The 23,051-nt window shown below is 47.7% G+C and overlaps 1 protein-coding gene across 1 annotated transcript; it reads left to right on the top strand.

Annotated features, from left to right (window-relative positions):
* The first annotated feature begins 524 nt into the window (after positions 1 to 524).
* Positions 525 to 3,290, top strand: LOC112116918 (ras-like protein family member 11A). Its single transcript, XM_026653526.1, has 4 exons — positions 525 to 720; positions 1,249 to 1,305; positions 1,426 to 1,505; positions 2,803 to 3,290. Exons 1-4 carry the CDS (start codon positions 597 to 599, stop codon positions 3,253 to 3,255), a joined length of 714 nt encoding a protein of 237 aa, XP_026509311.1. The 5' UTR covers positions 525 to 596; the 3' UTR covers positions 3,256 to 3,290.
* Positions 3,291 to 23,051: the final 19,761 nt, after the last annotated feature.

A 23,051-nucleotide genomic window follows, 5' to 3' on the forward strand; every position in this document is an offset into this window, starting at 1 on the left:
CCCCCGGCAGTCAGGGGGCTGCAGGTGGCTAAGCTGGCAGAAGAGTTTGCAGGATCCGGGCTTTAACTGGTTCACCTTTTGCTGGTGCACTTTCCCCGTTGGGGACACTGGGTCACCACAAGCCCCCTGACCAGCGGCCCCGGGCAGCAGGCGTCTGAAAACAAAGGCGCGCAACCGCGGAGAGCTGCGCCCCAGGCACGCGGGGCGCGCCCCAGCCAGCCCGGGGGAGGGCCCCCGCTGCTGCAGCCGGCCAGTGGCGTGTGCGCTCTGTGCGCACACCCCGCCATGTGCGTACGTAGCGACGGCCGCCGGGCTGGGGCTGGGCTGCGAGGGGAGGAGGCGGCTCCTAGCGGTTGCCGGGATCCCTTTAAAAGCTCGGGCTTCAGAGGCGCTCAGGCAGTGGCACCGCAGCTGGAAGCAGCTGCAGCATCATCAGCACCACCACCACCACCATCATCATCATCTCCTCTTCCTCCTCCTCCTCCTCCGGCGGCGGCAACAGCTGCCCTCCTGCCGCCCGCGGGGCTCCCTCCGTTGTGTCGGTACTTGTGGGGCACACGCTGCTGTTCCCAGCCCGGATCTACCCCTCCCTTTCCATGCGCCTGCCGACCATGTCCACTAACTTCCTGCTCGCGCCCATCCTGGAGTGCCCCTCGGACTTCTTCCAGAGCCGGGACATCAAGCTGGCGGTGCTGGGGGCCGGCAGCGTGGGCAAAAGCGGTGAGTTCAGCTGGGCGCGCCACTGCCTGGGGGGCTCCCGCCTGCCGAGGCGCGGGGGGTGGGAGCCGCGATCCAGGGGCCGTAGCTGGGGCTGGGAAGCGAGAGACAGCTGGGCTCCATCGCACGTGGAGAGATCCCGGAGGCGAAGGAAGGAATATTCCTGAAAACAGAGGGATGTTGGCTGAGTCTGTCTGGGTGGTTTGTGGACTTGGCACTTGGTCAGGAGAGAAGCGCCGAAGTCAGGGATGCTTCTTGCCTTAGCTGGCGAATTCCTTCACAGCCACAGAGTTTTTCCAGTAGCCAGGCAGGCCAAGCCTATTGTCCAAATCTTGTTCGTTTGATTGGCTTTGATCTAGCTGTACACCCCTCCAATCCAAATATGACAATGATTTTTTTAAGGCTCTTTCTGCATTAACATCCGTTGATAAACCTGTAGATGTACATACCTGGGAGTGCCAGAGGGGTTAGAGCGTGATTGTACTGTGTTTTGCCATGCGGCTATTAATAAAAGCATCTGGTTCTTTTCAGCTATGATTGTTCGATTCCTAACAAAGAGGTTTATTGGAGACTATGAACCCAATACAGGTGAGGATTTATTTTTTTAATGCCTGTTTTCAGAATCTACATGCTAGCTACCATGTTTCTTTAGAATTTCTTCCCCCTGCCCCAAAGCAACAGTTTTAATTATCTTTATTTATTTCTCAGGAAACTTGTATTCAAGACTTGTTCATGTAGAGGGAGACCAAGTTTCCATACAGATCCAAGACACACCAGGATGTATTCAGGTACAGAAATGCTTCTGAGCTAGCAATGGGGGACTTGATCCAAACTCCACTGAAAGTCAGTAGAAATGCAGTCTTTCTTTCCTAATCATTAGAACCATTCCTGCCTCACTGCCTACACTTATTTTATGACTAATAGCTGTGATTAAAGGTACATTAGCAAACATTTCCATAAATAGAATGGATTTAAGCCTGTACAAAAGAATCTGTAATGGCTGTTTGGAATGCAGTTCTATCAAACTTATTTATGTTGAAAGTTTATTAACAGACAGTTTAAAAAAAAACAAATTTTATTTAAAATACTATATTTAAGACATACTAGAATGTGCATGATAATGTACTTAGGCTGCTAGTAGAACATGACTAAAACCAGATTTTTTTTCCCCTGCAGATTTATTAAATATGCTAGAGTAGCTTGCTTGAAAAATGTGTGCTATAGTGATTTATGTTGTCTAAGTACTAAGCTAAATGTACAGCAACTAAATCATTTGATTTAATTTAAAATGATTCAAGATGAAACATTAGTTTTCACAATTCTGTTCTTTAAGTCTGCGTTAAGTAGTTATGCTCTATCAGGCCTGGTCTACACGGGGGGGAATTGATCTAAGGCTAGGTCTACACTACCCGCCTGAATCGGCGGGTAGAAATTGACCTCTCGGGGATCGATTTATCGCGTCCCGTCGGGACGCGACAATCGATCCCCGAATCAACGCTCTTACTCCACCAGCGAAGGTGGGAGTAAGCGCCGTCGACGGGAAGCCGCAGAGGTCGATTTTGCCGCCGTCCCTACAGCGGGGTAAGTCGGCTACGATACGTCGAATTCAGCTACGCTATTTGCGTAGCTGAATTTGCGTATCTTAAATCGACCCCCCCCCCGTAGTGAAGACCTGCCCTAAGTTACGCAACTTCAGCTACGTGAGTAACATAGCTGAAGTTGACGTACTTAGATCGACTCATTGCGGTGAGTCGACTGCTGACGCTCCCCCGTCAACTCTGTCTGCGCTTCTCGCTCCAGTGGAGTACCAGAGTCGACAGGACAGCGCTCAGCAGTTGACTTATGGCCTCTAGACTAGATAGACGCTGCCCATCGATCCTGCGGGTAATGTAGACAAGTCTTTAGTAAAGACTCAAAAGTTGAGCCATTCCTTAAATAGCCAGACCTGCCTCCTAATTAATAGGAATCAAGTTCATTAGATTGTGCAGTGTGGTCAGATGTCTTGTTGCTTTATTAATCTGTTTGAAAATAGTACAATTTAAGCTTCATCATTCCATTATCTAACTTCCAATCATTCCTTTACAGGTGCAAGAAGGCTTTGTACAGATGTTGGACTCTCTTTCCAGATGTGTGAAGTGGGCAGAGGGCTTTCTGTTGGTCTATTCTATCACAGACTACAGTAGCTATCAGTCTATTCGTCCTCTCTATCAGCACATACGCAAAGTCCATCCAGACTCTAAAATACCCATCCTTATTGTGGGAAACAAAGGGGATCTCCTTCATGCGAGGCAGGTACAGACCAATGAGGGGATACAGCTGGCTAATGAACTGGGCACTGTGTTTTTAGAAATCTCCACTAGTGAAAGCTACCATGGGGTGTGTGATGTTTTTCAGTATCTTTGCAAGGAGGTTAGCAAACTACACCACAGCAGCTGTGGAGACAAAAGGAGATCGTCCATCATCCCTCGACCCAAGTCTCCCAACATGCAAGATCTAAAGAGACGTTTCAAACAGGCATTATCTTCCAAAGTCAAATAAACCCCAACACTGAGTCATGTGCAACTAAATGGACTTATTTTTATAAACTGTGAATTTTAAAAAATATATTTATTTTTGTACTCATGCCACTAATGAATGGGTGGAAGTATGCAATTTTTTGTTTTCTTTTGTAAGAACTACTGTGCTGTAACAAACTGGATTTTGCTAATGGTTAGAGAAAGGGATTGAGCCAGGAGCCGTGGGTTCTAGTCCTGTTTTGGATGGTGACTTGCTGTTTAACCTAGGCTACATTGCTGTGTCTGTGCCTCCGTTTCCCTGTCTGTAAAATGGGGATAACATCACACCTTTTGTCAAATGCTGTGAGATCCTTGGCTGACTAGCTTTACATGTGTAGAAAGTATTATTAAAGGTGAAATGATAAAACTCTTTGGTTGCAATAGTCCTGTTTGTAACAGAACATTTAGCAGGCCTTCCCTCCTTCATCGCTGATAAATTGGTACCTGAGTGTGCCCAGGATTTGGGTTATTTTGCCAGCATCTGTAGAGAGGCACCAAGTCCTTTTGACTAACTTGTCGTTTTTGTTATACTGTGCTGTTCACAATATGCATTATATTATACAAGCATTACCACACACCTTGCACTAGGAGATCACTGGTGTATATCCTCTGCCCTAAAGTAATCACTTGTGTATATCCATTGGCTTCCATGTATTTTCAGCAGGGATGAATGTTTCCTTGCAAGTCACTGTGGGCCAAAGTGCTGGTTTTGGAGGTTCTGTGAAGGTCCATAAGTGGGAGGCATTGCTGTCATATTGCTCTTTGAGTAGTATAGCAGTAGATCTAGCGAGATCAAAATTGATTGACTGACATACATTCTATTTATAGAGAAGTGGTTGTATTTAAAGGAATGACTTGTTTTTTCTCAAGGCTTTTTTCACAGGTATGCAAAGGCAAGGCAGTAGATTTATATGTGACAGTTTATCTAGTGTAAACTATGCTATATCAGAATGGTTGTAAAAACTGTTTTTAAGAGGTATTATAACACGAAATAGGGTCTTAGTTAATGGAACATGCCTCTAAAGCACGCCACCATTTTGGCAAGCTACAGCTATACTCTCCCAGCCATTTATATAAAATGCTCACTCAGGCATAACTCCTGGTAGGCTTCAATAGAAGTTATAGCTAGCAGTGTTTGCAGGTTTGGGACCAAAGATTGTTACGCAGGTGGTCGTTTCCCCCCCCCCCCCCATCTTGTCCTTCCTATTTTTTACAAATATTTTACTTTCACAACCTATCCTCTGCTGGTGCTACAATGAAATCCATAATTCTCTGTCTATATCAGTCATTGTTATGGCATCAGACTTATCACAGTTTTGACACTATGCTTCCTCTCCCCCTCCCCCCAACCCACTAGCCTTGATTTATAGATGGAAATCCTATTGACATCAGTGGGAATTGCACATGTAGATCTGGAGTAGAATATAGACCACAGCATTAAGTAAGAGGAGATGCTCTGCAAAGGAATGCCATTTTTAAAATCCCACAGGGGCCAAATCCTGCAGCCTGTACTCAGGGCTGAATTCATCCAACATATACTCCTTGCAACCCCTTTGGCAACTGCACCACTGTTCCTCTTTTATGGGCTAACAAAAGCACCCTCTCCCAAGCTTCTGGTTCCGTAGCCATCAGTTCTCTTAGGCAGAGACATGCATCTCCGTCCCCTTCTGACTGCAGTGTTTTCAGGCTGCACAGTTCCCTGTCTACACTGTGTGAATTCCCCAGCAAGTCAGACTGCCTGAGCAGGCCTGCTTTGCTTTTTTTCCTCAGAGGCTGTGAACAGTGTAACTGCCCACAGTTATAAAGGTACTGCACAGTTTTTTCTAAGCAAGCACATTTATTCCTAAGGTGCAAGCATTATAGAGAAACCATATTAAAACAAGAACCATGCATGCTAATAAGCTTACCTGAAATCAACCCATCTCCAGCAAGGGCTCTGGTAGGAGTCAGTGCTTCAAAACCCAGCAAGGGGGTTTTGTGTGGTTACAAGTTCATAACTGCCTTGGCTGAGAACAAGCACATCTGTGAGTCATTCCTTTACACAGTTTGGGCTTCTGATCTTGTCCTCATGTAACAGGCACTCAACAGACAATGGTTCTCTCCTCAGGGTGAGGCTTCAAAAAGCAGAGCTCTTGCATAATAGAGGGGGTATGTCTGCATACACCTCCCCCAAGATTGTTCCTGGGAAACCCACTTAACTACAGTATCCGAAGGGTAACCGTATTAGTCTGTATCCACAGAAACAACGAGGAGTCTGGTGGCACCTTAAAGACTAACCAATTTATTGGGGCATAAGCTTTCGTGGGTAAAAAACCCACTTCTTCAGATGCCTGGAGTGACTGAAGAAGTGGGTTTTTTACCCATGAAAGCTTATGCCCAAATAAATCGGTTAGTCTTTAAGGTGCCACCAGACTCCTCACCATTTAACTACATTCATTGTTGTCTGGCACGTTGTTTCAAATAGCCCACTGAAGTTCATAACACGTCCCAGGCTTTACATTAGTCATGTCTCCACCCCGCACCCCCACCCCCACCTCCCAGAGACATTATATACAATAGTACATAAACATTTGCATTTTTAATACAATAAACTCCTAATAAGCTTACTTCAATAAGGTTTGTCCAGGAAATTGTCATCCCTGTCACAGGGGCATTCAGAGAACATTTAAAAAAAAAAATCAAGGCTGGCTTTGGCCTCAGTGCTTGCTAAATGTCTATTCCTGCGAATGAAATAGCTTCAATTGAGTTGAAAAGAAGCAGGAGCAGGCCCTCTGGCAGTCTACCTCTCCCACATACTTCATTGAAATCCTGAACTAGGATTGCAAATTGGGCACAAATACCTTTGGTTAATTAGCAGCTATGGAAAGGCCCTATAAAAAACCTGACAAAAATAAATGCCACCTGATGACATGCATATGAAAGACTTCCCCAAAATGGAAGTCCCTTATTAAGGTATATTATAAGTGTCTACTGCTAGTAGACTATAAGTGTCTACTGTTGTGTGTTTGTAAATAGTTTCAGTGCAATGAAAGACAAACTACAAATATAGATATAGTTCAGAGGAAAAGGTTGTAGTAAGAGTTTTGTTGTTGTTTAAGACCTTTGACTTTATTTTTGGAAACACAACTGAACCCCACTGTGGTATACTATATTTGATTTGTGAAATTCTCTCCCCACCCACACCTCACAAAGTTTAACTAAACAAGTTGCTTCTTGTGGCACCTTAGAGACTCTCTAAGGTGCCACAATGACTCCTTGTTGTTTTTGCTGATACAGACTAAGGGTATGTCTACACTATGAGAGTAATTCGATTTTACTTAAATCGAATTTGTGGAACCGATATTACAAAGTCGAACGTGTGTATCCACACTAAGGACAGTAATTCGACTTTGTGAGTCCACACTAACGGGGCAAGCGTCGACATTGGAAGCGGTGCACTGTGGGCAGCTATCCCACAGTTCCCGCAGTCCCCGCTGCCCATTGGAATTCTGGGTCGAGCCCCCAATGCCTGCTGGGGCAAAAAATGTGTCGAGGGTGGTTTTGGATAACTGTCATCATCCAACCATCACTCCCGCCCTCCCTCCCTGAAAGCGCCGGCGGGAAATCAGTTCGCGCACTTTTCTGGTGAGTGACAGTGCGGACGCCACAGCACTGCGAGCATGGAGCCTGCTGCGACCATCACTGCAGTTATGGCCGTTGTCAACACCTCGTACCTTATCATCCAGCTTTTCCAGAGGCAGATGCTGAGAAATCGGGCGAGGAGGCTACGGCAGCGCGGTGAGGACATTAAGTCTGAGAGGGGCACAGACCTCTCACAAAGCACGGGACCCCACGCCGTGAACATCATGGTGGCAATGGGTCATGTTGATGCTGTGGAACGGCGATTCTGGGCCCAGGAAACACGCACGGACTGGTGGGACCGCATAGTGCTGCAGGTCTGGGATGAATCACAGTGGCTGTGAAACTTTCGGATGCGGAAGGGAACTTTCTTGGAACTTTGTGAGTTGCTGTCACCTGCCCTGAAGCGCAAGGACACCCAGATGCGAGCAGCCCTGACTGTCCAGAAGCGAGTGGCCATAGCCCTCTGGAAGCTTGCAACGCCAGACAGCTACCGGTCAGTCGTGAACCACTTTGGCGTGGGCAAATCTACCGTGAGGGTTGCTGTGATGCAAGTTGCCAACGCAATCGTTGAGCTACTGCTGTCAAAGGTAGTGACCCTTGGAAACGTGCAGGTGATCATAGATGGCTTCGCCACGATGGGATTCCCAAACTGCGGTGGGGCTATAGATGGAACTCACATCCCTATCCTGGGACCGGACCACCAGGCCAGCCAGTACATTAACCGAAAGGGCTACTTTTCAATGGTGCTGCAAGCACTGGTGGACCATAGGGGACGTTTTACAAACATCAACGTCGGATGGCCGGGCAAGGTTCATGATGCTTGCGTTTTCAGGAACTCTGGTCTGTTTAGACAGCTGCAGGAAGGTATTTACTTCCCGGTCCACAAAATAACTGTTGGGGATGTGGAGATGCCTATAGGGATCCTCGGGGACCCAGCCTACCTGCTAATGCCCTGGCTCATGAAGCCCTATACTGGCGCCCTGGACACTGAAAAAGAACTCTTCAACTACCGTCTGAGCAAGTGCAGAATGGTGGTGGAGTGTGCTTTTGGATGTCTCAAGGGGAGATGGAGAAGCTTACTGACTCGCTCTGATCTCAGCGAAACCAATATCCCCATTGTTATTGCAGCTTACTGTGTGCTCCACAATCTCTGTGAGAGCAAGGGGGAGACCTTTATGGCAGGGTGGGAGGTTGAGGCAAATAGCCTGGCTGCTGATTACGCCCAGCCAGACAGCCGTGTGATTAGAAGAGCACAGCAGGATGCGCTGTGCATCCGGGAGGCTTTGAAAGCTAGGTTCCTGAGTGAGCAGGGTAACCTGTGACTATTAAGCGTGTTTAAAGAGAAGCTGAACCTGCCCCCGTTTCTTTACCCAGTTAATGTTGACTATCCTCTCCAGTTACATACCCTGTTCACCCCATTCCCCCCCTTCCAACACACGTTTAAAAATAAAATAAATGGAACTTTGTTAATGAACACCGTTTTCTTTATTACTTTTCAGGACTCTGTGTGTGGGGGCTATGTGACTTTGTGGCGTGGGAGGACGGTTACAGATCCCCTGCTGCATGGCTCTGTGATCCAGGCTAAGGACCGCTGCATAAGATCTCTAACCGCCCTCCCCCGCCACAAAGTCACATAGCTCCCCCCCCGAACATGAAAACCACCTCCCAGACTGACCAGGGTGCCTAGTGACTGCAATGTGTGTGTGACCTTCTGCTGAACCTGCCCCCGTGTCTGTACCCTGGTAAAGGTGACTGTCCTCTCCAATTACCAACCCCCTTCCCCCCCTTCAAACACACTCTCCTCTAAAAGAACATGACGGAAACAGTAATTAACAGAAATGTATTTTTTATTAGCAACTACACAGTTAGGGGATGACACTGGGATGGGGGCTTGGGTGAGGTGCTTTTGGAGTGAAGGAAAGGACTTATCAAAACTTTGGGAATGAGAGCCATCTGGTACTTGAGCAGTCTGCAGGGGTGGAGTGACAGTTTTCACAGCCCCTGCCGCCCCTCCTTCTTGGGACTTTGGGTGAGGGGGGTATGGGACTTTGTGGCGGGGGAGGGCGGTTAGAGATAGACTGCAGTGGGGCTCTGTCCTCCTGCCTCTGGTCCTGCAGAACATCCACAAAGCGCCGGAGCATGTCCGTTTGCTCCCTCATTAGTCCAAGCAGCGTTTGAGTCGCCTGCTGGTCTTCCTGCCGCCACCTCTCCTCCCGTTCAATGTGTGATCGATGGTATTGCGACATGTTCTCCCTCCACTGGGTCTGCTGGGCCACCTCGGCTCGGGAGCAGCCCATAAATTCTGAGAACATGTCGTCCCGTGTCCTTTTCTTTCTCAGCCTAATCTGCGCCAGCCTCTGGGAGGGGGATGCCAGGGAAGGTCGGGAGACAGTCGCAGCTGTGGGATGGGAAAAAGGGAGTGAATTCCTCAAAAAGATAATTTTTTGTGAACAATGAACATAGTCTTTCTCTGTGAACAAGACCATGCACAGCACCTATCACATGCGCACTCAGGACAAGGTCGAATTTTCGGCCTTCGCATTCAGTGCCTGGGGTCTTGCAGTGGAGATCAGACAAGCGGGGCAGGACAGCGGAATTGGGGTAGCAGGCTGACATGGTAAGCCGTAGACTTTTGGCTGCTTAAAATTTAAATTATAGCAGTGCCCTCCTTTCACGTTCAAAGCAATGCTCCTAGCGTTGGCCAGTTCCTGCTGCCGGCAATCCGGCAAGCATGAACTCTGCCCCTGTCCCACCCCCTCGCGGCTGACCCCGGGAAAGATCCCTGTTTGCTGCCCCTCTCCCGTCTCCATCACGTGGCTGTAAACTGCCAGTTACAGTTCTGTAAAGGAACAGGCAAGCAGTCCCAATAGTAACATTCCCCTAATTCTAAGCAGATCACCATGAGCGACATCACTCTGCTGAGGATTTCTGAGACAGAGAAAGAACGCATGCTGCGTGAAAGCCAGCAAAACCCAGGGCCGTATGCCACCATGCTCTGCAAGGCAATGATCCCAGAGTACTTGATGATAGCCTGGCGCGGAAAAGTTTCCTACCACGGAGGACACAATAAGGCCGCTCTCCCCAGGAACCTCATGCAAAGGCTTTCCAATTACCTCCAGGAGAGCTTCGTGGAGATGTCCCATGAGGATTTCAGCTCTATCCCCGGACATATAGACCTTATTTTCCAGTAGCTGCACTGGCAAGGACTAAAAAGTAGAGCGCCTAGGGCAAACTAATCATGATAAACCGGACATTGTTAGATTCTTTTGCAGTAGTTGCACTGCCAAGGACTTAAACGTTAAGCGCCTAGGGCAAAGTAATCATGAAAAACCCATTGTTAATATTCCTGTTCTGTTCAAAATAAATGTTTACATGTTTAATACACTTACCGACTGATCCTTCCCCTGATTCAGGGTCCGGGTTAACGCCTGGGGACGGTTGGTAGGGGATCTCTGTGAGGGTGATGAAGAGATCCTGGCTGTCGGGGAAATCAGCGTTGTAAGCGCTGTCGACTGTCTCATCCTCCTCATCTACTCCCTCATCTTCCCCGTCCGCTAACATCTCCGAGGAAGCGGCCGTCGACAATATCCCATCCTCAGAGTCCACGGTCAGTGGTGGGGTAGTGGTGGCGGCCGCACCTAGAATGGAATGCAGTGCCTCGTAGAAACGGCATGTCTGGGGCTGGGATCCGGAGCGTCCGTTTGCCTCTTTGGTCTTCTGGTACCCTTGTCTCAGCTCCTTGATTTTCACGCGGCACTGCGTTGCATCCCGGCTGTATCTTCTCTCTGTCATGGCTTTTGAGATCTTCTCGTAGATCTTTGCATTCCGTCTTTTCGATCGCAGCTCCGAAAGCACGGACTCATCGTCCCACACAGCAATCAGATCCAAGACTTTCCGATCAGTCCATGCTGGGGCCCTCTTTCTATTCTGAGATTGCATGGTCACCTCTGCTGGAGAACTCTGCATTGTTGCCAGTGCTGCTGAGCTCGCCACAATGTCCAAACAGGAAATGAGATTCAAACTGCCCAGACAGGAAAAGGAATTCAAATTTTCCTGGGGCATTTCCTGTGTGGCTGGTCAGAGCATCCGAGCTTGGACTGCTGTCCAGAGCGTCAACAGAGTGGTGCACTGTGGGATAGCTCCCGGAGCTATTAGCGTCGAATTCCATCCACACCTACCCTAATTCGACATGGCCATGTCGAATTTAGCGCTACTCCCCTCGTTGGGGAGGAGTACAGAAATCGAATTTAAGAGACCTCTATGTCGAACTAAATAGCTTCGTTGTGTGGACGGGTCCAGGGTTAATTCGATTTAACGCTGCTAAATTCGACATAACCTCCTAGTGTAGACCAGGCCTAACACGGCTACCCCTCTGAAACAAGTTGCTTCTGTTATTCAGTTTGTATGTGTGCATCAAACAATAAAATGACAGACAATATGTCTAGGACATCATCATCAATATGTCTAGGACAATATGTCTAGGACATACAGCTCACTGGAATCATTCAGTGAGCTGTATTTACATGGAACAAAACTTTTAGAACTAAGCCACTTACAACTAGTATATAAAGTACTGAGTAAAACAAATTAGAACCTTTAAAGAAACGTATCAGACAGTTTTAAACAGGCATGATCTCAGATTCTGGATTGACTGGAAGACAAAGGAGATGTATTCTCAGCCAGAGAAAGATAGAAAGACATTTCTGAATCGATAATAATTGATCTGAAAATTATATCCATTTGGATCACTAATTAATAATAATGCGGCAAACAGTGGAAGCTAACAGAGGGAGTTTACCTGGGATCTGTCTGAGAGGAGTTACGCTAAGTGCTGCATTAGGGGGGCTGTGTTGGTGAGTATCTGAGTGTCTGTTGCGGGGACAGTTTGTCAGTTTGACCGAGTGCTTGGTTGTTTGAAAAGTGTGAACTGGGAATGCTTTGTTCCAGGTGGGCCTTGAGTGGGCCTGACTGTTATAAAAAGGCAGTCAGCAGCAAACCAGCTGAGCAGCGAACAGCGGAGGCTAACAGAGGGAGTTCGCCTCGGGAAAGCGTACTGAGGCTTTCATCTTGTAGGCTTCTCTGAGTAGTTACTGCAACAGCTGAGGAAGCTCTTAGAAGGAAGGAAATATGGATGATGAGCGTTCAGCTGTTGTTACCTGCACAGGATGTGCTATGTTTGTCTTTCTTCCACAGGACAGAAGTGACTTTGTCTGTACAAAGTGCAAACTGGTCTCCATATTGGAAGAGAAGGTTCGAGGTCTGGAGAAACAAGTATCGACCCTGCGTTGCATAAGAGAAAATAAAGATTTCCTGGACAGACGTCCAGGAGCGGCGCCAGGGTTTTTGGCGCCCTAGGCGGGGGTCCTTCCGCGCTCCCGGTCGTCGTCGGCAATTCTGCGGTGGGGGGGTCCTTCCGCGCTCCTGGTCTTCAGGGTACTTTGGTGGCGGGTCCCGGAGCGAGTGAAGGACCTGCCGCAGAATTGCCACTGAAGACCCAGAGCGCGGAAGGACCCCCCGCCGCCGAATTGCCACCCCCCCAAATCCTGGTGCCCTAGGCAACCGCCTAGGTTGCCTAAATGGAAGCGCCGACCCTGCAGACATCAAGATATGCTTCTACGGGCACAACATTCTGAAGAATCAGAGCAGGCTGCGCAGCGGGGACAGAAGGACGGTGAAGAAATTTAGCAGCATGTGACCTCCAGAAGAAGAAAGAGGAGCATCCATGTACCAGCAATGCAGATACAGGTGAGCAACCGTTTTCGTGTTCTCTCCACAGGTACTAATGCGGAGAGTGGACTAGATGATACATCTGAGAGAAGGGAGCAGAAGGAGACTCCACCGATTGGAAGGCATGAGATGCACTGTCCAAGGGAGGGGGGTTCCATGACCACCTCTCCCAAGAGAAGGAGGCGGGTGGTGGTGGTCGGGGACTCCCTCTTCAGGGGGACTGAGTCATCTATCTGCCGCCCCGACCGGGAAAACCAAGAGGTCTGCTGCTTGCAAGGAGCTAGGATTCACGATGTGACGGAGAGACTGCTGAGACTCATCAAGCCCTCGGATCGTTATCCCTTCCTGCTTCTCCATGTGGGCACCAATGATACTGCCAAGAATGACCTTGAGCAGATCACTGCAGACTATGTGGCTCTGGGAAGAAAGATAAAGGAATTTGAGGCCCAAGTGGTGTTCTCGTCCATCCTCCCTGTTGAAGGAAAAGGCCCGGGTAGAGACCGTCGAATCGTGGAAGTCAACGATTGTCTACGCAGGTGGTGTCAGACAGAAGGTTTTGGATTCTTTGACCATGGAATGGTGTTCCAAGAAGGAGGTGAGGAGTGCTAGGCAGAGACGGGCTCCACCTAACGAAGAGAGGGAAGAGCATCTTTGCAAGCAGGCTGGCTAACCTAGTGAGGAGGGCTTTAAACTAGGTTCACTGGGGGAAGGAGACCAAAGCCCTGAGATAAGTGGGGAAATGGGATACTGGGAGGAAACTCAAGGAGGAGGGTGCAAGAGGGGAGGACTCCTGTCTAATACTGAGAAAGTGGGACGATCAGCGAGTTATCTTAAGTGCCTTTACACAAATGCAAGAAGCCTGGGAAACAAGCAGGGAGAACTGGAAGTCCTGGCACAGTCAAGGAACTATGATGTGATTGGAATAACAGAGACTTGGTGGGATAACTCACATGATTGGAGTAGTGTCACGGATGGATATAAACTGTTCAGGAAGGACAGGTAGGGCAGAAAAGGTGGGGGAGTTGCATTGTATGTAAGAGAGCCATATGACTGCCCAGAGCTCCGGTATGAAACTGCAGAAAAACCTGAGAGTCTCTGTATTAAGTTTAGAAGTGTGAGCAACAAGGGTGATGTCATGGTGGGAGTCTGCTATAGACCACCAGACCAGGGGGATGAGGTGGACGAGGCTTTCTTCCGGCAACTAACAGAAGTTACTAGATCACAGGCCCTGGTTCTCATGGGAGACTTCAATCACCCTGATATCTGCTGGGAGAGCAATACAGTGGTGTACAGACAATCCAAGAAGTTTTTGGAAAGTGTAGGGGATAATTTCCTGGTGCAAGTGCTAGAGGAACCAACTAGGGGCAGAGCTCTTCTTGATCTGCTGCTTACAAACTGGGAAGAATTAGTAGGGGAAGCAAAAGTGGATGGGAACCTGGGAGGCAGTGACCATGAGATGGTTGAGTTCAGGATCCTGACACAAGGAAGAAAGGAGAGCAGCAGAATACGGACCCTGGACTTCAGAAAAGCAGACTTTGACTCCCTCAAGGAACTGATGGGCAGGATCCCCTGGGAGAATAACATGAGGGGGAAAGGAGTCCAGGAGAGCTGGCTGTATTTTAAAGAATCCTTATTGAGATTGCAGGAACAAACCATCCCAATGTGTAGAAAGAATAGTTAATAAGGCAGGCGACCAGCTTGGCTTAACAGTGAAATCCTTGCTGATCTTAAACACAAAAAAGAAGCTTACAAGAAGTAGAAGATTGGACAAATGACCAGGGAGGAGTATAAAAATATTGCTCAGGCATGCAGGCATAAAATCAAGAAGGCCAAATCACACTTGGAGTTGCAGCTAGCAAGGGATGTTAAGAGTAATAAGAAGGGTTTCTTCAGGTATGTTAGCAACAAGAAGAAAGTCAAGGAAAGTGTGGGCCCCTTACTGAATGAGGGAGGCAACCTAGTGACAGAGGATGTGGAAAAAGCTAATGTACTCAATGCTTTTTTTGCCTCTGTCTTCACGAACAAGGTCAGCTCCCAGACTACTGCACGGGGCAGCACAGCATGGGGAGGAGGTGACCAGTCCTCTGTGGAGAAAGAAGTGGTTCAGGACTATTTAGAAAAGCTGGACGAGCACAAGTCCATGGGGGCGGATGCGCTGCATCCGAGGGTGCTAAAGGAGTTGGCAGATGTGATTGCAGAGTCATTGGCCATTATCTCTGAAAACTCATGGCGATCTGGGGAGGTCCCGGATGACTGGAAAAAGGCTAATGTAGTGCCCATCTTTAAAAAAGGGAAGAAGAAGGATCCAGGGAACTACAGGCCAGTCAGCCTCACCTCAGTCCCTGGAAAAATCATGGAGCAGGTCCTCAAGGAATCAATTCTGAAGCACTTAGAGGAGAGAAAAGTGATCAGGAACAGTCAGCATGGATTCACCAAGAGCAAGTCATGCCTGACTAACCTAATTGCCTTCTATGAGGAGATAACTGGGTCTGTGGATGAGGGGAAAGCAGTGAACGTGTTATTCCTTGACTTTAGCAAAGCTTGTGATACGGTCTCCCACAGTATTCTTGCCGGCAAGTTAAAGAAGTATGGGCTGGATGAATGGACTATAAGGTGGATAGAAAGCTGGCTAGATCATCGGGCTCATCGGGTAGTGATCAATGGCTCCATGTCTAGTTGGCAGCCAGTATCAAGCGGAGTGCCCCAAGGGTCGGTCCTGGGGCCAGTTTTGTTCAGTATCTTCATTAATGATCTGGAGGATGGCATGGACTGCACCCTCAGCAAGTTTGCAGATGACACTAAACTGGGAGGAGTGGTAGATACGCTGGAGGGTAGGGATAGCAAACAGAGGGACCTAGACAAATTAGAGGATTGGGCGAAAAGAAATCTGATGAGGTTCAACAAGGACAAGTGCAGAGTCCTGCACTTAGGACGGAAGAATCCCATGCACTGCTACAGAGTAGGGACTGAATGGCTAGGCAGCAGGTCTGCAGAAAAGGACCTAGGGGTTACAGTGGACGAGAAGCTGGATATGAGTCGACAGTGTGCTCTTGTTGCCAAGAAGTCTAACGGCATTTTGGGCTGTATAAGTAGGGGCTTTGCCAGCAGATCGAGGGATATGATCATTCCCCTCTATTTGACATTGGTGAGGCCTCATCTGGAGTACTCTGTCCAGTTTTGGGCCCCACACTACAAGAAGGATGTGGAAAAATTGGAAAGAGTCCAGCGGAGGGCAACAAAAATGATTTGGAGGCTGGAGCACATGACTTATGAGGAGAGGCTGAGGGAACTGGGATTGTTTAGTCTGCAGAAGAGAAGAATGAGGGGGGATTTGATAGCTGCTTTCAACTACCTGAAAGGGGGTTCCAAAGAGGATGGATCTAGACTGTTCTCAGTGGTGGCAGATGATGGAACAAGGAGTAATGGTCTCAAGTTGTAGTGGGGGAGGTTTAGGTTGGATATTAGGAAAAACTTTTTCACTAGAAGGGTGGTGAAGCACTGGAATGGGTTACCTAGGGAGGTGGTGGAATCTCCTTCCTTAGAGGTTTTTAAGGTCAGGCTTGACAAAGCCCTGGCTGGGATAATTTAGTTGGGGATTGGTCCTGCTTTGAGCTGGACTAGATGACCTCCTGAGGTCCCTTCCAACCCTGATATTCTATGATTCTACCTAGCTCTTCTAAAGTGTTTTAAGCTCTACTGATGGAAAGCTATATAAGTAGGTCAACAGGGTTGCATTTGAGTAAGTGAGGGCCCAGTTTGGCCCATTAATTTGTATTGGATGAAGACACACTTGTCTCTCATTCCCTCCCACCACTATGACTAAGCCAAACCAAGGCAATTTCAAAGGATAAGATGAGTGGATTTTCAGCAACAGCACTTTGTGCAGCATTACACACTATTATGACTGTTATTACATTATGATCTCTCCCCTGTTGAGCTATTTTGCTTAGTTATCTCCCAGTATTGAAATCATCCCTTTATGCTTTTTAAGGCTATGAATCTTAAAATACCAGTTGTCATAAGCTTGTTCTAAGTATTTCAGTTGAAGGCTTGCAGTATCCTAAATATATGCCAGGAGCATTTTTATTTATTTATTTATTTATTTTAGAAAAAGTTCCATTTACATAGGATCCAATCTTTATCCAGGGCTGGCTTCTCCACTGCCTCGCACCGTGTGTCATCATTCACACCCTTGCAAACTGCTAAAAAAATCAGAATAGTAATGATGCATTCCCAGCAGGGGGTTGGACTAGATGACCTCCTGAGGTCCCTTCCAACCCTGATATTCTATGATTCTATGATGCATAAGACTAGTCCTTCAGTCTTTATTCACACAAAACTCCTATTGAGTTCAAAACGTATTTTATCACAGTAACAATCTCAAGACAAGGACCATAAATAAGGCCAGAACCTAAATAGAAAGGCATCAATACTAAAATACCTGAATCTAATTCTTATGTAATTTAAGCCAGTTTTACATGTGTAACTCCATTGACTTTTGATGGAGTTACTCCTTATTTAAAGTTAGTGCAAACATATTTGGAATCAAGTCCCGGTGTTACTCCTGATTTATACCAGTGTAAGGGCAGGACCAGATTCACATCCAGTTACTACTACTACTCCCATGGGTTTGAAGTCATTTCCACATTTGTCACTTCTAGAGAACAATACTTTGGGGAATGACTATGCAAAGATAGTGATTCAACCGTGCTGCTGACGTAGTTCTAAAAAGTAACATTTTCTGGAGGTTGCAGTTTAGAATGACACACTGATAAACTTGATGCGTGGTAGAAGAGAGTTCACAAAATACTACCTCATCCTGTTTTTCTGATAAACTAGTTACAATTCTGTGCTAATGCCACCATCACCACCCACCCAGTATTTAAAAAAACAAAAACAAAACAGTTTTTTGATGGGAAAAGGTTTCTGGGTAATTCATTTAAGTGGCTTCCCACTATTTGATGCTGTTGTCCAAGAAAAAAATTGGATCAGATATCTAAACCCAGATTCTGACTTGTTATGCCAGTGGGTATTTGGAATAAATCCATTATATTCTCTTACTACAATCAGAAAAGGCCAGCCAAGGTGCAGTCAGAAATGAAATGAAGCACACATTTCCTTGGACATCTGCAAAGCTTTCATAGTGAAATTTGCATGTTACTCAATAGATGGTTCACTTGTGATTTTTTAAAAAACCTATTTGTTTGTTTGCCATTCAGAGTTTGATTTCTTGACAGCAAGTGGCAATTCACATGACAACACCTCAGATGCAAAGCCCCAAACCTGCAAGCTGTTCTGTGGGGCAGACACTCCGAGGCAGAGCCCATTGACATCGGTGACCCTCTGAATGGATAGAAGAATCCGTCTGCATGCAGCAGCTTGCAGGACTGGGACCCTGAGAGCTATATCATGCTCTAGATCTGTGCCCAGAACTTACATTAAAATTATATACATATTTTACCTGGAAGCTGTCCTATGCGGTTTGTTTAATAGCTTTAGTCCTCATTGTTGGTAAATGGTAATTTATTCTTAGAAGCAGAAATTGGTCCTGCTTTGAGCAGGGGGTTGGACTAGATGACCTCCTGAGGTCCCTTCCAACCCTGATATTCTATGATTCTATGATTTCCCTTACAGGCTAATTGGACCTTTTCCCAGTATTAAAATTGATTCCTTTCCCTATGTTTCAAATGGACTGTGAAATGGTTTCTCTTCCCCCCTGCCTTGGTTGTGAGCCAATACCATCAAGTACAGGTAATCAGCACAGCTCTGGGAATGGGAGACTAAATTCTCCCCTCCCATAGTGGGAAATGAAGTGATTTAAACACTCCCTAGGCCACTTTCTGTCAAGAAAACAAAATCTGATTCAAACTGATACTTACCCCTCATTCAGGCAAAGACTCCCACTGCGGGCAAGTCAGTGGGATTTTTGCTTGAGAAAGGATTGTATGACTGGGCCCAAAGGTAACTGAAAGCTCTGTAGAAACAGTTTAAAGAGAATGATGTTGGTCTATGGGTAGCTTGATAGGAGCCTGCTTATTTGGTATACTTCAGAACAGATATTGGTTCATTTTAAAATTAATACTTGCTAAGCACAATGGGATGACTTCAATGCTGGGAGATAACTAGGCAAAAGCACACAATAAGGGAGAGATCATCAGGAACTAACAGCAATAACAGGTGTGTTATGTCACTGAAAACCCCCTCATCTTCCTTGGATTTGAAATCGCTGTATAGCAATTTGCTGCTGTCGGTACAAGGGAAGGAAAGGTTTTGCAGACACACAGAGAAGATGTAACCTTGCAACAGTTTGGAGCCTGAGGATGTTGGGACATCAGTTTCCAGCACTATAACCATTGGGGCAGCTACCTAGATAGCTTATCTCTCTGCATACCCTCATCAAATCAGCCTGGCTCACACAATAATCAGACTGCAGTGCCATCTGCTCCCTCACTGAGGCTGCTCACTAGTCTCTCTGAGGCAATGTGCACTACAAACTTTTACCGATGCAAGTTACATTGGCGTCCAGCCGCCACAGTTAGTGCATTGCTTGTGATTGTGCAAACTTAGCTCTTTGCATTGGTGCTGTGCATACTCACCAAGAGTGCTTGTGTCAATGCATAGTGGAACGCACCATGGGTAGGTATGCCAGTGTGCAACTCACCACTGTCTAGCACGCTATCTTTTGGCAATGCATGGAGGGGCAGAAACGAGTCATGCAGGGGTCAAGTTCTATCATGTAACTTTATCCATCCCATAATGCCATCTCTATCCCAGAATTTTCATGCCTATTTTGAAAAGCCCATGAACCCACCTGGGACTTGTCGTTGTCCGCCACCCCAGCGCTGCTCTATTGTTATGAGCATTGCAAGCACAGGACCCACAATTCTCCGGTATTTGCAGAGCCACAAGAAGAGCTGCAGGGAACATAATGATTTCCTGGAGGGCAGATTGCTGTGGGACATAGCGAGAACCAATTCAAGGTTGTTGGTGGCATTCACAGAGCAGCTGCAAATGTAGCGTGACACTGCTGGGCCCGAGAAACGAGCACTGACTGGTGGGATCACATCGTAATGCAGGCTTGGGATTGGGGTGCTGGAACTAGCGGTGCTGGGGGTGTGGCAGCACCCCCGGCTTGAAGTGATTTCCATCATATAGAGGGTTTACAGTTTGGTTCAATGGCTCTCAGCACCCACACTATACAAACTGTTCCAATGCCACTGCTTGGGAGGATGAGCTGTGGAAGTTTCAGAAGTGCAAGGCCACCTCCCTGGATCTGTGTGCTGAGTTCACCGAACCCTCTAGCGCAGGGACACCTGAATGAGAGCTGCACTGAGAGTGGAAAAGCGAGTGGTGATTTCACTGTGGAAACGTTCAATGCTGGATTCTGCCAGTCAGTGGGAAATCATTTTGGAATTGGAAAATCCACTGTGGGTGCTGTCGTCATGCAAGTGTGCAGGGCCATTAATGGTCTCCTGCTATGCAGGATTGACTCAGCAATGTGCACAACATAGTGGATGGATTTGCAGCAATGGGGTTCCTGAACTATGGTGGAGCAATAGACAGCGCACATATCCCTATTTTGGCACCAGCCCACCTTGCCACAGAGTACATCAACAAAAGAGCTACTTTTCTATGGTTCTGCAAGCGCTGGTCAGAGGTGGATTAAGGTCTCCTAAGGCCCTGGGCTGGAGCAAGTGGGGGAGCCCCGGCATGGGAACTGTGGCTCCACCCCACACCTTCTGCCTATGGCCCCACCCCATTCTGCCCCTTCCCACGTGGGCCCGCCCCTCTTTCGCCCACGGCCCCATCCCTGTTCCGCCAACCCCCCTGATGTGGCCCGGAGACTGGAGAAGATCTGCGTCCCTGCCACGGCCCCGAGGCTGCAGTGGGGAGCGAGAGCTCTTCCAATCTTGGGGCTGTGGCAAGGGGAGATTTTTCCAGGGGCCCCAAATTGGCTGGGCCCCCTGGGCACAGGCCCCATGTGCCCATGTGGTAATCTGCCACTGGTGCTTGTGGATCACTGGGGATGCTTCATCAACATCAGTGTTGAGTGGTCAGGGAAGGTGCATGACACTTGCACCTTTAAGAACACAGGACTGTTCAGAAAGCTACAAGCCGGGACTTTCTTTCACAACCAGTGGATTACTGGTTGTGATATTAAAATGCCAACAGTGATCCTGGGGGATCTAGCCTACCCTTTAGTCCCCTGGCTCAGGAAGCTGAAGGGATGTTGGCATTGTTTTCTCACAAAATTAAACCTCAGTGAGAAAAATATCCCAATGGTTATAGCTGCCTGCGGTGTCCTGGATAATATCTGAGAAGCGACGGGGTAAAAGTTTCCACTGGGGTGGAGGTGGAGTGCCTGTCTGCTGAGTTTGAACAGCGAGACACAAGGGTTATCAGAAGAGTTCAATGTGGAGCTACATAGCTCAGGAAGGCTTCGAAAGAGCTCTTTAACAGCGAGCCACAGTAACGCATTGTGATGTACTGTGCTCTGCCTGGTCCTGCAGTTTGGGGGCCTGTTAGGAATTGGTGCACATCTATGAATATAACACTGACAATGCACCTAGTAACACTGCGGTGCTTGCTGTACATTTATGATTATTACACTGTGTTTGTCACTGATCCTACGAGTGGTGTCACAGAGTACAATATCAAGTAAGTGGGTGCTTTCGCTACCGCCAGGCATTATGCAGGATGGGAACTATTATTTTCCGAACAACAACAGTGTTATTGACTAACAAAAACACATCAAAAAATTCTGTGGAACTTAAAAGCAAACCAAGTGGAACAGAGTGTAAAGAAGAGGAAGGAACAGTCATATCCATTTTAGATACATTGTCCTGTGAGAGCCACAGTTGATGTATAGTATCAGGGGGTAGTTGATGTATATGTAGGTGAAGCTGTGTTTGTCTTTAATGTCCCCCATTATGGAAGGGTAGGGTTAGGGATATGGCCCCTGGTGCCACATGGAAAGTTGAGGCGGTGAGTGCTATACTGGAGTTCTCCATGGACTGCAAAGGGAGGTGAACTTGGGATTGTTGGACCTGTAGGTCCACAAGAGTCTGCAGTATCTGTGTTTGCTGACGGAGCAGCCCCATTATGTCCTGGTGCGTCTCCCTCTCTCCTTTTCCTGCTGGGACTCTTGGGCCTTTCTCCTGTCTGCTCTTTCCCTCTCTATACAGGCCTCCTCTTCATCCTCCAGGCCCTTTTCTCATAGTCTGATACTGCACTGGCTTGCAGGATCTGAATGAACGTGTCATCCCGAGTCCTCTTCTTTCTCCTCCTCTGGCTTCTGCATCCTGCGGTTGTGGAGGGGGAACCCTTCAAGTCTTCAACGGCAGCAGCTGCAGATAAAATCCACAGAGGTACCATTGTCAGTACAGTCACAATGGAAAGTGAAAGTTAAGATTCAGAACTCCCTTCCCTTGCTCCCCTAAAGTTTTAAACAAGACAGGCTTATTGACTCTTCTGCTTGGAATTGCTTGTGCAAGGCACTACGCATAGCACCAGCCATTGTGAGTGTGGCCCGGCCGGGCTGAGGGAAATGAGGAGGGAAAGTGCTTGGTTGCATGAATCTATGAATATAGGGCACTGGCACTGAATACTGGCACCATTTTCCACACGCGATGGTGATTTTAGCTGATATCCCACTCCTGAGGGTAACAAAGCCACAGAGAGCACAACTGGTGCTGGCTCCTGAAGCCACTCAGGCCTGTATGCTGCTAGCCTGTGTACTGCAATGGGGCCTGCTGAAGTTATCGCTGACTGGTGTGGGAAAGTGTCCTATCGGGGAGGAAGAAATAAGGCTGCCATCCCTAGAAACGTTCAGGAGAGGACTGCAGATTATCTCCCTGGAAATTTCATCAAGATCTCTCAGGAGGAATCAAGAGACATCCTTGCGGCTTGGCATTGGATTGACCTTTCTGGCCTCCTAATATGAGTGACACAGTTCCTTCGCTTTCACGTGGCACTGCTGCTGGTCCCCATTGTATCCCTTCTCCTGCATTCCCCGAGCAATCTGCTCTTAGATGTCCACACTTCTATGGCTGTTCCATAGTTGTGCATGCACAGCTTCTTCTCCCCACAGGCCCAGGAGATCCAATATCTCTTGTCTATTCCAAGCCAGAGCGCGTCTGGAGTATGTAGCTGGCATGGTCTGCTGGGTGGTTGCACACAACAATGGAGAGCTGCTGGGTGGGCTCACCATGCTGGACAATCAGGAAAAGGCATTTCAAAAATTCGCTGAGTTTTAAAGGGCAGGGGGCTTCCAATCTCCATGACCCTGGGCAGTGGAGTTCACAATTCTGACCAGAGTGGTCAGTGTCGGGCAGTGTGGGACAGCTGGTGGAAGACTGTTAAGGTTGATATAGGTAACGCAGTGTCTACAGTCAGGCTGTGTCGACCTCAGTACATCAACCGTGGCTGAAC

This window comes from Terrapene carolina, unplaced genomic scaffold, assembly GCF_002925995.2.
Source record: "Terrapene carolina triunguis isolate 2854851 unplaced genomic scaffold, T_m_triunguis-2.0 Scaffold139, whole genome shotgun sequence".
Classification (NCBI taxonomy): Eukaryota; Metazoa; Chordata; order Testudines; family Emydidae; genus Terrapene; species Terrapene triunguis.

Bases quoted from the DNA above. Each gene is read 5' to 3' on its own strand.
- LOC112116918 (XM_026653526.1), top strand. From the start codon at position 597: ATGCGCCTGCCGACCATGTCCACTAACTTCCTGCTCGCGCCCATCCTG. The intron at 1,306-1,425 runs GTGAGGATTTAT...TTTATTTCTCAG, and splicing joins AGACTATGAACCCAATACAG to GAAACTTGTATTCAAGACTT. The intron at 1,506-2,802 runs GTACAGAAATGC...ATTCCTTTACAG, and splicing joins ACACACCAGGATGTATTCAG to GTGCAAGAAGGCTTTGTACA.